At 43.2% G+C, this 13,400-nt stretch overlaps 1 protein-coding gene across 6 annotated transcripts in view; it reads right to left on the bottom strand.

Moving 5' to 3' along the window:
- Positions 1–13,400, bottom strand: part of cdc42bpab (CDC42 binding protein kinase alpha (DMPK-like) b) — a 90,200-nt gene that overhangs the window by 21,514 nt on the left and 55,286 nt on the right. For 4 of the 6 annotated variants that reach the window (XM_061746566.1, XM_061746570.1, XM_061746568.1 and 1 more), the window contains exons 8-19: positions 13,397–13,400; positions 12,699–12,808; positions 12,521–12,600; positions 10,992–11,170; positions 8,973–9,095; positions 8,736–8,869; positions 7,401–7,522; positions 7,164–7,284; positions 6,234–6,344; positions 5,820–6,067; positions 3,310–3,415; positions 540–664 (exon numbers count right to left, since the gene is read on the bottom strand). The exon at positions 13,397–13,400 is cut by the window's right edge and continues 135 nt beyond it. In XM_061746566.1, coding sequence (XP_061602550.1) covers positions 540–664; positions 3,310–3,415; positions 5,820–6,067; positions 6,234–6,344; positions 7,164–7,284; positions 7,401–7,522; positions 8,736–8,869; positions 8,973–9,095; positions 10,992–11,170; positions 12,521–12,600; positions 12,699–12,808; positions 13,397–13,400 — 1,463 coding nt within the window. Of the gene's footprint in view, positions 1–539; positions 665–3,309; positions 3,416–5,683; positions 5,699–5,819; positions 6,068–6,233; positions 6,345–7,163; positions 7,285–7,400; positions 7,523–8,735; positions 8,870–8,972; positions 9,096–10,991; positions 11,171–12,520; positions 12,601–12,698; positions 12,809–13,396 lie in introns of all 6 variants that reach the window. The other 2 variants (XM_061746565.1, XM_061746567.1) reach the window with 1 other exon arrangement.

The following is a 13,400-nucleotide window of genomic DNA, read 5'->3' as shown; positions in this document are numbered from 1 at the left end:
CCCTGCAGTAGTGATGCTCTGCCACCACTAGGGGGCGACACTGGTTACAACCTCTTCTAGACATACTCAACATTTATATGAACATGTTTGCCCTGCTGATCGTTTCTGAGGGTGTGTGTGTGTGTGTGTGTGTGTGTGTGTGTGTGTGGAGCAGCTGGCGAGGTGTCAGCTGTGGTGGGAAACGATCTGAGGAGGAAGGCGGGTCAAATAGCTGTACGGTCTTCGGAGGTATGCAGGACCTCCAGCAGCTTTACAGAAAGGAGGAACTTAATACGCCACTAACCAGTGTGTGTGTGTGTGTGTGTGTGTGTGTGTGTGTGTGTGTGCGTGTGCGATCGAGGCGGTTCAGGCTGAGCTTTAGCATAAGTGGAAGGGGAAACGCCCTCAGGCGGGACTTTAGGATACTTGAGAAGGTTGTTACATGCAGGTCTGAATGCGTTAGGGTTTGTGTTGTATACGTGTGTGTGTGTGTGTGTGTGTGTGTGTGTGTGTGTGTGTGTGTGTGTGTGTGTGTGTGTGTGTGTGTGTGTGTATCTCACCACTGGATGATTTCGGTGATCTGGGCCTCCCAGTGGGCGACGCTCTCCTTCTTGTCGGCCAGCTCCCTCAACTCCTCCTCCAGCTGCCGGTTGGAGCCGCTCATCTTCTCAAACATGCCGGTCAGCTGGAGGAACAAACATCATTCAAGATTAAATAAAACAACAGAAAAGTTGACTCAAACCCTCTCAAGATTCAAGTTATGTAAAGACGTAACCACGACAACACCATTGTGGAGCTTCAACTTCCTGTTTCTGCTTCAATGCCACATTTTGTGGGCACATTGCATCTCGTCAGGACTGATGTAGAGATGCTCTGGTACCGGGCATGCTGGGTAAACATCCAATATCTGTGCTATTTTAAATCCTTTAATATTTTTACATCTGGTCCAACTGTCTCTCCTGATCTTCTAGCTGATAAATCTGTTCAGTCAGTCTCATGGACAGCAGTTAGATGTATTTCAGAAGTGGGAAACTCGACCACGACTGCAGGAAACTCCGGTCTCGGACCGGGACTTCTACCGGCTTTTCTCACCGCTGCTTTGCTTCTACAGTTTGAGCATCTTTTTCCCTTTAACTTGATAAACTTTTCATGTGACGGCTCCCTAAATGCTTAATAAGGTTTGCTCAGGTTATTTTTAGCAACGTTCATCCCACCTCTTGTATAATGAGCAGTTTTCCTGCCGGGATGTTCCAGCCCACAATAACACCATGTTGCTGACATGATGCTAATTCTACACAGACTGCAAAAACCTGTTTCTAAGAAAGAAGAAAAAGGCCTGTTTTAAGAAAATTAGAAGACTATTTTAGACTGTTTTGCTAGTCTTAAGACATTTTTTTAATCCATTAGCAGGGAAATCTTTGCTTAAAATTAGAAAGTTTTCCTACAAATGTTTTACTTAATTGAAATGGGTTAGGATGGTTCTCAGGTGCAAATATTCAACATTCTTACTCTAAGCGATTAATTCCGGTACTGGTATCAGGACAACTGCAGCGTAACGTGATGAGAAAGCTGAGAACATTTAATTTTGTTGTTCTGAAATGCTGGTTTCCAACACACTTCAGGGGGATTTTAAATAATGTGATAAAAGCTTTGAGACACTAAAGCGAACAGAAACATGGTAAAATGAGTAACTCATCAGCATCAATGGTATTGGTCCTCAGGATCCACCAGACAACTGAAGACTGTAACCTTTCATGGGACGTATTCTGTCATTGATCAGATTAACTGTGACTTGAGGTTCACAGACAGATTTACATAAAAGGCAGATGTGCAGAATATTCCTGAATGTTCACTCTTCCCTGTTTCTCTGAGTCTTTCTGACGTGGGACATTCACAGAGGTGTGTGCAGGCTTTCAGGAGTGAGGATGTTCATCTGATTGTAACCGCGGAGCAAGGAAAGTGAGGTTTAATTTCCTGTGACGTGACAGAGATCCACGGAGCGCTTGGGATTAGACAATAAATCCAGAGACGGGTAATAAACTCATTTTTCACATCATGTCACCCCCAGATAAACTCCTGCCTCCTGATCCTGGTGCACGGTGGTTGAGTCGGTGAGTAGTAGCCGCTGAAAAGGTCGTTCTCTTAACACGTTTAAGGAGCCGAGTTCTCTACGTGTGAGCATGTAATCACATTAACGCAGTAATAAACCTGAGGAAAACACTTCTCCTTCCCCCCCGAGGTCGGCCTCCACCGCCGAGTGTGTGAGAAACCACGACACCAGTCGGCGCCCAGCTCTGCTGATTAATGAACTCTTTCGTTTAACCCCTCAGCAACTCAGCAGGAGGGAGAACATCCAGCATCTAAACATTCACGGTGAAGGAAATCTGCTGAACGCCGCTTACACAGCTTTAAAAAAATAACAAAAAAACCCAGGAAACTTCGGAGGAAGCATATAAAAATGTTCTGATACGACATCCATCAGGCAAGTTCCTGCTCATTTATCAACACTGTGTTCCCTGCTCAAGTATTAGTTTCCAACTATCAACTTTCCACATCTGGATGTCGGAGCTCTTTATCACCTGAATCCTGGCTAAAGTGAAACTAAAGCTGGAACACAACAACGAGACATCAGGACCAGAGATTCAGAGGTTTGATTTCACCACAAAGCAAACAATGTTGAAGCATTCTGCTTCATTTGAACGATAAGACTAATCCTACAATAATATTTTCATTTACACTAAAATATATTTAACAAACCCACACCGGGTCTAAACTACTCCAGGGGCTTGTTGTTGAAGTGGTAACTGTCTCTTTAAATGACTTCAGCGATGCGTTACTGGACAGATCCGTGCTCGGACTGTTTTCATCGAGGCCTTCTGCGTTTCATCAGTCGCAGACGTTGAGAACGGGCCGCTGCTCTCCCATCCCATATGTTCAACTGCCATCCACTTAGCAGAGGCCATTTTAATCGGGGCTTTTTTTGAACTTCCCGGGGCCTTTTTCCAAAGTCAACAGCGTCGCGTCCAGACCGTTATTCCATCCGACTGCAGCCGACTACGGGCTGTTTTTATGGGGGATGTTGAGCCGTGATTTCTTTGGCGTTGCTGAGGAGAGGGGGTGGAGGGAGGAATGTGATGGAGGCGCTGGAGCTGTCCAAGAGGGGTTACCTGGGGTAACAGGATTAGGGTTGGGGGGTTTCTGAGTGAGTGAGTGAGTGAGTGTGTGTGCTGGAGAGAGAAACTATTTAAAACAAAGCCGTTGTTGACTCGAGCGTTCACGATGAACTCCGTCTCCTCTTGTAAACATCCGTGACGTGAACAGATGCAGTACCTTGTCCAGTTCACTGGAGAGCTTCTTGTTCTCCTCCGTCAGCAGGACTCTCTCTCTCTCGTACTTCTGCTTGTACTCCGTCTCAAACTCTTCCCGCTCATTTTGGCTGCAGGAAACACACACACACACACACGGTTAAACTTCTGACATCGCATGAATTTAACCAAAATTTACTGAAGCAAATGCAAACCTGCCCCTCGTCCCGGTCTCTTAAATCATGAGCAGAAACACGGCCGAGTGTCACAACACAGCGGGTTTATTACAAATATCGTTTATGTAAACTTATCAAAGTTCACCGGTTCCGCGGTCGACCGTCAGAGAGCCTCATCTTTGTTCTCCTGTAAGCCTTTTGCTTCAAAGCCTGAATCAAAGACTGAGAACTAAGACCAGGAACTTATTATTAAACCCAAACATATTAACGCAGTCAGAACCTGATACGGCGGCGTGTTTAAAAACGAATTGTGCGCAAAAACAAGATTTTATTAAAATATAACTAACAAGTGGTTCTCAAAGTTGGCTCAGGTGCCTCTAAGTACCAGAAAATAACTTTTAATCCCCATTTCTTGGTATTTAAACTCAAAACTGGCACATTTTGAAAGAGTTGGCTTGAGTTTGATCAGTTTTCTTTTTCACAATTACAGTTTACTACAATGAAGTCTTAACACTTAATGACGCAGTGCTGCGTTTACAACACGGATCACAGTCTTAACGGCAGCTGGCTCTTACTTTGTGATCAGTTTAGATAAAAATGAGAAGGGGTATTAATCCTTATATGTGACCTGCCAACTTCTTAGGGATAGTTTCAGCACATATCTGCTGGGCTTCATTTATGTTTTTAAACAAAGCATTAAAAATATTTCAAACTGCAGAATAATCCTTAAAGTACTGTGACTGCTTGTGATCTGACTGCCCACACCAACATGGACTCTGCTGATATTATATTCAAATACTTTCAACTCTTTTAGGAAAGCTTCCCTCAAGATTCTGGACTTTCTGCTCCTTGTGGGGGTTTATCTCCATTAAATCTGTATTTCTGCATCTATGAACCCGGGGACTGATGTTGGAGCTCACCCTGAAGGGGCTCGTGTGGTGGAGGTCAGGGTTGTTATGGTGCTTTTCCACTAGTACTTACTCAGCCCGGCTCGGCTCGCCTCCACTCTGTTTGGTTCTTTCCCACTAGGGGTCTAACGTAGATACTTTTCTGTATCTATTCTGCCGAGGTTCTAAGCGGCTGAGTCGGCTGTATCTGACATCATCACACTACAGGCCACTGATTGGTCGGGGGGTTGAGTCAGACGTCGGAGTCAGGAGGCAGAAATCAGCGAAAGAGCGACTCTGACCGCGGCTTCTTGTTCATTTCATTCGAGGAACAACGGCAGCAAAGGTCTGCTCCGTGGTCTAATCCCAACGTGGAGACGTTCTCAAACCTGGTGGTTTATATTCAGAGAGCTAGTGGGGGCGACGAGGAGTGAGAAAATATATCTTGAGCTTTCTCAGTCCCCGTCTGCTTAGGGCTACAAAACGGACTTCTCAGCAGCACCGAGACAAGCTAAAGAAATTAAAGTGATTATGGTGCATCTCGTTCTCCGACTTTGGCGTCTTTTACTTCTTCATTTGCATTCAAATACGTCACAGCAGCTTCACTCCAACCCGCCTATTTCTGATCTGGGTATGGAAAATAAACGAGGGCAAGTTGAGTCGGGCTGAGTAGGTACTAGTGGAAAAGCGCCATTAGCGTCAAGTCCTTCACCAAAGTCAGAGCAGTTCTTTACAGTGTTTGCTTCATTGGGGGAAAGTCATCTGTGAATGAAAACGGTCTTCCCCAAACACAGCCCTCGCTCGGATTTTACATACTGTTCTGCTTCTGCCCAGTTGATGATGTTCCTAAAGATTTCCACTCTCTTGTAAAAGTGGCATCTCATCACAATACCCCGCCCGAAGTCCCTGAGCTCCACAGAACCAGCCATTTTCTACCACAGATGTTTGCAGATGTTTCAAACATTTCAAACATCCGTGGGAGCAGGATGAATACTTTAGTCCATCTAACGTGCAGCATCACGTTTTCTTCCTGAGGAACCTTTGAAAATACTTTTTAAAAGTGTATTTCATTAACTCATAATGATAAAGGGGAAGGATGATGACACTACCTGCATCATCACTTATGAAGTGGTGAACATTAACTTGTGATATTCATGTTTTTCACGTAGAACAGGAAGACATTGGATTCTCATTAAAAGAACGTCACTTGGATAAGAAGTAAACTATCTAGAAGAAGAAAAACGTTTCTGTAACTCTGAGGGAACACTTGAGCTGTCACTTGACAGTCAGCTACTGCTACATCTACATCAGACGGGGATGAAGCAACGATAATTACCTTGCAGAATCATCACTGCAGAGGGCAACCAGGAAAGATAACGGCGTAATGAGATAGAATAATGGTAGCAATAGCAGTATTGGTGTGAGGGAGCGGTTATGATTAGTTCATGTGGAAAGAAAGACCCCAGAATTACCTCTCCCGGCGCGTTTTGTCCAGTTTGTCCTTGAGCATCAGGATCTCCTTCTGCAGATTGAGCTGCTGGCTCTCGGCGTCCCGCAGCTCCTTCCTCAGAGCCTTCAGCTCGTTGCTGTGCTGCGCCTCCCTGCGTCCCAACTCCTCCTCGTACAACAGCGTCTTCTTCTCCATTTCTCCCCGTAGGCGGCCCACCTCCTGGCTCTGGTCCGCCGAGGCGGGGCCGGAGGACGAGCCGGCCTGCTTCAGCTGGAGGAGAGCAGGTTTGTGTTAATGAGTGCAGGAGACGGGGATGAAGCCTTAACCGGAAGAGAAACTCATCCAGTTGTCTAAATCTTCTTGGCATGTTCTGACAGTCTCAACCTTTAGAGATGTGGGGAGTGGCGGTTCAAAGGCCCGCTGCGGCGCTGCTCACCTTGAGTCCTTCCAGCTCCTCCTTCAGCTGTCGGCTGTGCTGCTCGTTACGCTCCCGGAGCTTCTTCTCTTTCTGAGCCTCTGCCGTCTGCTCCTCCGCCTGCATCTCCATCTGATGACAGAAACAAGCTCCCGTGATGCAAACATACACCGCCGTGCAACATTCTCCCTTCAGGAACCCAGTTCAACAGACCAGGTGGCACTTTTCTACGCAAGTATCAACGCTGAGGTAAAACTATGAAGACAACATTCACAATTCAAACATTCAACTGAGGCGCACGAGAAACAATGTTGCACAAAAAAATAACTCAGTTCACTTCTCTTCTATTTATATTATAAAAGCAGACATTCTCTAAGGTTATTATGAACATAATAAACCTTCAAGCACTCGGACTTCCAAAATGCATCTAACTAAACTAAAAAAAAAAAAATTATTGTTACTTATTTTCCTTTTCTTTTCTGAATGAATGTGTGTGTGTATTTTTGTATAGATTGCTATTATTACAGCTTTGTATGTTCAAAGAGGATTGTGATGTTGAGGATGATGATGATGATGATAGATATGTATTATTATATTTTACATTACTTATTTAATTAATTAATTACCCTCTTTTACTTTATTTATTAGCTATTAATTAATTATTTATTATTATTATTTATTTATTTGTATGATCTGATCCTACTCATCCATAGCCCACCCTATATTTATTTATTTATTTATTTATTTTCACCATCCGAGTGCTGGAACAGTATGGGAGTTTGGGGGAGGGACTGGCGGATGGGACTGGTTTGGGACGGCTAAAAAAAAAAAGCATCAAACTAAATCCAGAGCAGCATTGTTTCTGTAGACGAGGGCAGCAGGGTGAGCTGTGGACCGACCGGCGGGTGGAGACAGAACAGGGTGTCTAGCAAACACGGGGCTCTACTCTACCTCCTTCTTGGCTCTCTCAGCCTTTCGCACCTCAAGGCGGAGAGCCTCAACTTTCTGATTCTGGCTGTCCATCTCCTCCTCCTTGTCGCGCAGCTGCCGCACCAGACGCTGCTTCGCAGACCTGTTAGGACAGTTCAGAGAAACGACTGTAAAACACCCAAAGATCATAGAAGAACTCTTGTATTACTTAATTACACATCATCATATGTTATCAGATCTTAAAACAAGGGATCCTACCTGAGGTCTGTGAGTCTCTCGTTGAGCTCAGAAAACTCCTGCATGGCCAGTTTCCTCTGACTGTGGGCCTCCTTCAGGTCTTTGGACTGAGACTTCAGCTTCTCGCTGGCCTCCACCAGGTCCTGGAGTATGAAATCATTAAACATTTAAGCTCGGAATATAACTTGTGTCAGATGTTTCTTCCCCCCCCCCAAAACAAAATCAGTTGATAACCCAGAGCAGTGTTTCCCACTCTGGTCCTTGCGGCTCGCTGTCCTGCGTGTTTTAGATGTTCCTGCTTCAAAACACCTGACTCAAATTAACAGTTGTCACCAGTTTGTCATCAAGCTCTGGATGATCCGTTGGTGACACGGCTACTTGAGAAACATCTAAAACATGCAGGACAGTGTCCCCCGAGGACCAGGGTTGGGAAACACTGACCTAGAGAACCTTAAAATTATTAGAAATTCAAAATAGTCGTCCTTTTGAAAAACATAGTTTGAATAGGAAGGTATTTTTTTCTCTCTGGTGGAGTTTTCACAGAAACTCCTTTTAAATTGCGTATCAGAGCAAAGAAGATTTGATGTCACTAGTGTTGTTTCTGTCAGCCTGTTTCAGTTTTAGTTTTAGTCTAGTCTTCGGGTCCAGCTATCATTTTAGTTTTTATTACTTTTAGTCACGTTCATTCTTCTTTTAGTCGTGTCAAGTTTCAGTCAACTAAAAGTCTCAGCATTTTAGTCTTATTGTATTTAGCCAAACCCATTTTACAATTCAAACAAGGTTATCTTATTATTATATTATTGTTACCTTATAGAGTCAAGAATACATTCATTTCAGATACAGAAGACTCTAATTTGATTTTACAACATATTTATTTTTCCACATTTCTCCCCATATTTTTCTTTTTCAACGACACATTCGTCTCGTCTCATTTTGGTCAACGAAAATGAAGACACATTTTAGCAGAGTTTTTATTTTGTGGTCTACATATTAGTCTTGTTTTTATTTGTCTACAATATTACATTATATATTTAATTATCGTCACATGACCATTATTTTCGTTGCGTCTCGTCTGGTTTTCCTCAGGCGATAAAGGTTCGTTGACGACGATATTTAGTCATAATTTTCGTTGACAAAAGCAACTTTAGATGTCACCAGATCAGCTTCTGGATCATAACAGAAATAGTTCTGCGCAGCTTAAACATAAAAAACTACCCCCCCCCCCCGAAGCAGCATTAAAACACAGTCTTGGTTTTTAATTAAAATTAAACATCTACAAAAGAAACCATTTTCCTTCTTCTTTATGGGCCTTTTTGTCTAGAACTAAATGCAGGAAAAGCCAAACAAGTGCCGTACCCTCTGTAGGTCGTCCCTCTCCTGCGAGAGGCCCTTCATCTGCTTCTCCATGTTCTTGATCTGTTTGGATGAATCCTCCAGGTCTCTGCGAGCTGACGTCACGTCCTCCAGCTGTTTCTCCAGCTGCCCCGAGTCTGAACCACAAAGATACACCGAGTTTCAAACCCCAATAAAAGCGTTCTGGATATGTGGGAGATCATTCAACGACAGGTGTGTTTGAAGTGTTCGGGTCCTGACCGGAGATCTGCTTCTTGAGGATGTCGATCTCGCTCTTCAGGCTCCGGATCTCCACCTCCCTGTTGGCGCCGAGCGGCGCCTCGCCCGTCGGGTGCTGCAGCGCCTGCACTGTCTGGGTCGACTCTAACCATCATAACAGGAAAAAACATTTCTTATTTCTTCATTATTTATAACAAATCAACCTTGGATAGGAAGAGAGAAATACTGCTATGTACCGTAAAGTTAAATCCACATTTAGACGTTGGTCAGCACATGCAGTCTGTGCTTTCATACGGACGACATAGTTGGAAGAAAAACTATATAAACTAGAATTAACTTGTTTTCAGCATTAATTTATAACGACATCTGATTATTGCAGTCCACTTGGTTGGATGTCTAACATTTACCTCTGTTCTCTCTCTTTGGGTTGGAAACTTGAAGCCAAATTATTGAAATGTTTCTTTATTTTTATTTATTTTTTTGGTGCACGGAAAAAAAAAAAAAGAGGTCCAACTGCCTCTGATTTAACTAGTTTTTAACACAGTTTTTTTTAAATAGATGGCATACGTCGTTATCTTTCCTGGTTGCCCTTTAATAAATGTCACAAAGATACATCTATAAACAAATATGACAAATCGTGAACAGCAAAGATTTGATTCAAAAGAAATTTTAAAAATCTAGAGTACCATGTGCTTAACCTGGCAACAAACTACAGTATTATAATATTATACATTTTTATTGAACACACCAATAAAGAATAGTTAATATTACTTTTGTAATAATTAAATTAACTGAATCTTTGGTTATTTCAATCAAAACTGGTTTGCACAACTGGAGTCCAAATAATAACAACAGTTTGGAGCTTCTTTGAAAAGTTTGGTGCTCATGAGCAGCATCAGGTGGTTTGTACCAGCCGGTCCGGTATGGTGGAGGTAGCATCATGATTTGGACTTTCATAACTCCACAGGATCCGAATTACTTTCCATAATTGAGGGGAAAATGAATTCCTGATTTTACCAAAACGTCTTTAAGGATGTCTGGGTGGAAGCTCTGTGATGTCATAAACATGATCCTAAACATGGAAGTGACAGCAGCACAGAAAGGCTCCAGAATATTTGAAAGTCACTAATGTTATTTTTCCACAAGTACCTACTCAGCCTGGCTCGACTCGGTTTGGCGCTTTCCCACTAGGGGTCTAACCTGCCTAAGTGGCTGAGTCGGCTGTATCTAACGTCATCACACTACAGGCCACCGATTGGTCGGGGGTTGGAGTCAGACGTCTGAGTCAGGATGTGACATCAGAGAAAGAGCGACTCTGACGGCGGCTTCTTCTTCATTTTATTTCAGTCTGTTTCGTGATCCAACTCTGAGGTGCAGATGTTCATAAACCTGGTGGCTGAGGAGAGAATTAAAAAGGGATCTAGACGGGAGATAAGGAACGGCCAGATCTACCACGAGCTCTGTCACTTCATAGCTGCTCGCAGCTCCAGCTGACTTTTCAGCAGCGCCGAGCCGCTTGAAGTTTCTCTCACTCTCATTTTTTAACTTGGTATCGAACACAAGCCACAGACCCAGCAGCACATATATATCATCTCCAGGTTCTACATCTTTAGTGTTGTTGTCTTCTGCGTTTAGATCACACAATCAAATACGTCCCAGCAGCTTCCTCCAACCTCCTACTTCTGCTCCAGGTGCTGGATTGTAGTGGAAAAGAAACCAGGCTAAGTTGAGATGAGTAGAGCCGAATAGGTGCTAGTGGAAAAGTGCCTTAAGAGTCGAGAGCTTAACCCTGGAGAGGCGATATAGAGCAACCATGAGAGCCGCTCACGCCAAGAACCCAACAAGTTCTGTGAAAAGGAACCTCTGAGAAACCTCCAGAACTTCAGACAGCACTTGCTTGAAGTCACAGCTGCTAAAGGAGGTTTGATCAGCTTCAATAGTTCATGTGTTTTTCTTAAATCCAGCTATGATTGTGTGTTATCAGCTTGGCCTCTTTACAGAGACCCGGATCAAGTTCTGACCACAGGACCAGGTCCTCACCGTGCAGTTTGCGGCTCAGCTCCAGCTTCTCCTGCTCCAGGCGGCGTATCCTCCTCTCGTACGCCTCGGTGGCCAGACTGTCCTCCAGGCTGCGCTTGACGTCCAGGTCCACCACGTCCTGTCCCGTCTTACCCGGATCCCCTGCTAGCTGTCGCAGGCAGCCCCGGTCAGAAAAATTACTGGAGGACAAGTGGACGAGAGAAAGTGTTCAGGTCCAAGGAGAAAGATGTAGCAGCCATGTAAGCTAGAAGAGTGAGAACTGCTGATAATGGTGAGGACAGTAGATAAAGATGAGGAAAGGAAGGCAAATACATTTATTAATGAGGGAAAAAAAGGCATTATTGTGTTAAACCACATGAAAGAGGAGAGAAAAAGAGAGCAGAAGGAAATGACAGAAACAGCATGAAAGCAAAAACAGGAAGGAGAAGTGAAGGATGGAGGAAAAAAGGAGTTGAAAGCTTTAGAGGGCTCTGAGTCATGGAGGAAGAGAAGAGAGGGAGACGGGGAATGTGAGATGAGATGAGAAAGAAAGAGGGAGGCAGAGTCGGGGAAAACTCCATCATCACTGAGGTTTCCAGAGATAAGGAAGGAAAAAAATAAAGAAGTGGCAGCTTTGTTGCTTTCTCACGAGCAGCACTTCACGCCGGCGTCTACGGCACATCAAGAACTTCTCCTTATTAGGGAGAGACTTTCACTCAATACTTCTGCACCTCTTCGGACGGAGTGACAGGAACTCTGAACGGCGGGAAATCTATCCGTTTAAAATGACTAACTACAAATGAAGCCCCGTAATTATGGAAGCAATTCAATACCATAATTCAAATTAAAATGGATTAGCAAAAATGATTCTTCATTTTCGGACTAAAGCTGTATTTTTTATTTATAAATAAATTGAAGTCTTACAGTCAGTTGCATATTGACAACATCTTTTGTGCAGTTTAGAGTCTTGTTTTGAAGACAATGGGCTTAAAACTTGTTGTTTGTGTTGCAGTGGTTGGAAAGAGGCAACATTCGTTCCTTTACGTCTCTTTATTTAGGAGTAACTGACCACAGAGGTGGGAATCTGTGAATATCTATCCTACTTTACCTGCACAACTCACGTATAGTAGAACATTCAGACTGGACTGAAGGGCGATCGCTGACGTCACCCTCCTGCGTCACTTGGGATTGCAACTCAATCTGAATTATGTCACACTTTTTGCAGGACGGGCATGAAAACAAAGAAGCAATGTCCATTTTTCTTTATCATTTTAATTAAGTGATCATACAAATGTAACTATCTGCATTCATCGCTGGGTCATAGATCAAAGAAAAAAAATGCGTCCTTATTCCGAAAATGAAAAATAATTTTTGCTAATCCATTTTAATTTGAATTATGGTACAGAATTGCTTCCATGCGTAATGACAGGACACCGATGTGCATTTCTGATCCTGCACATCTTCCCTTCTCACTTTGCAAGATAAAAGCCGTCAGAGTCCCAAGTAATGAGTCTGAGCTTCTATTCATGAGTTTCCTTGGAAACACTTACCATTTACTCGTGTAAGTGAAGCCGACGAAGGGCAGGTGGTGACCAGAGAAGGTCGTGTGAGAGGGAGGAGGCATCGTCTCCTGGGAACGGCGAGAAGACGAGACAAAGATGGGATTATTTCTACCTGATGCTGTAATAAACATATCTGCTGCAAGGCGGCGCCCAACAAGCTCCTCACCGAGTTCTTCAGACAGTCGTCATCGACGTCAAAGTTGGACGTATCTGTGGGACTGCTGACTTCTGGGATGTAAGGAGCTTCACATGTCAGAATGTTCTCCCAATCGATGCCTGAAAACAAATATGACCCAAGTTTAAGCCCTTTGACGTAACTTTAAATGAGTGTTGTTCCGATCAATCAGGCCCGATCACGGCATTTTTAAAACATCGGTATCGGCTAAAAAAGTATTGGGACATACCTAGTTATTAATGTTTTTAATATATATTAAATCATTTTCTATAACATTGCATTTAACGTCACATTTTGTGGCACCAGTGCTGATGAGCTTTGTTGAAATATATGTCCATGTTGTTCTCCAATGGACAATAAAAGAAACTTGGGATAATTTAGTTTTAGTCCTCTTTTTTTTATTTTTTTTTTATTTTAAATTCATTGCCAAAATGTATCTGATCGGGAAAAAGTATCGGAAATGTATCGGGAGCCAAAAAAATCATGATCGGGACAACCCTACTTTAAATATATAATGTTTAAATCTATGCAGCATTTTTAACATGCATCGTTAATGTGAAGTTAGCTTCTATTTCAAAATACAAAGTTTTTCATTATTTGGTTGCTGTATGGAGGTGTGGATAAAAAGAAAGCACATAAAGCACATATTTATCCGGGGAACAGAAGTACAGAGAGGTCTGGACCCGTACCGGA

The sequence above is a fragment of the Cololabis saira genome, chromosome 18 (assembly GCF_033807715.1).
Source record: "Cololabis saira isolate AMF1-May2022 chromosome 18, fColSai1.1, whole genome shotgun sequence".
NCBI lineage: Eukaryota > Metazoa > Chordata > Actinopteri > Beloniformes > Belonidae > Cololabis > Cololabis saira.
This window is presented reverse-complemented; position numbering and strand designations above follow the sequence as displayed.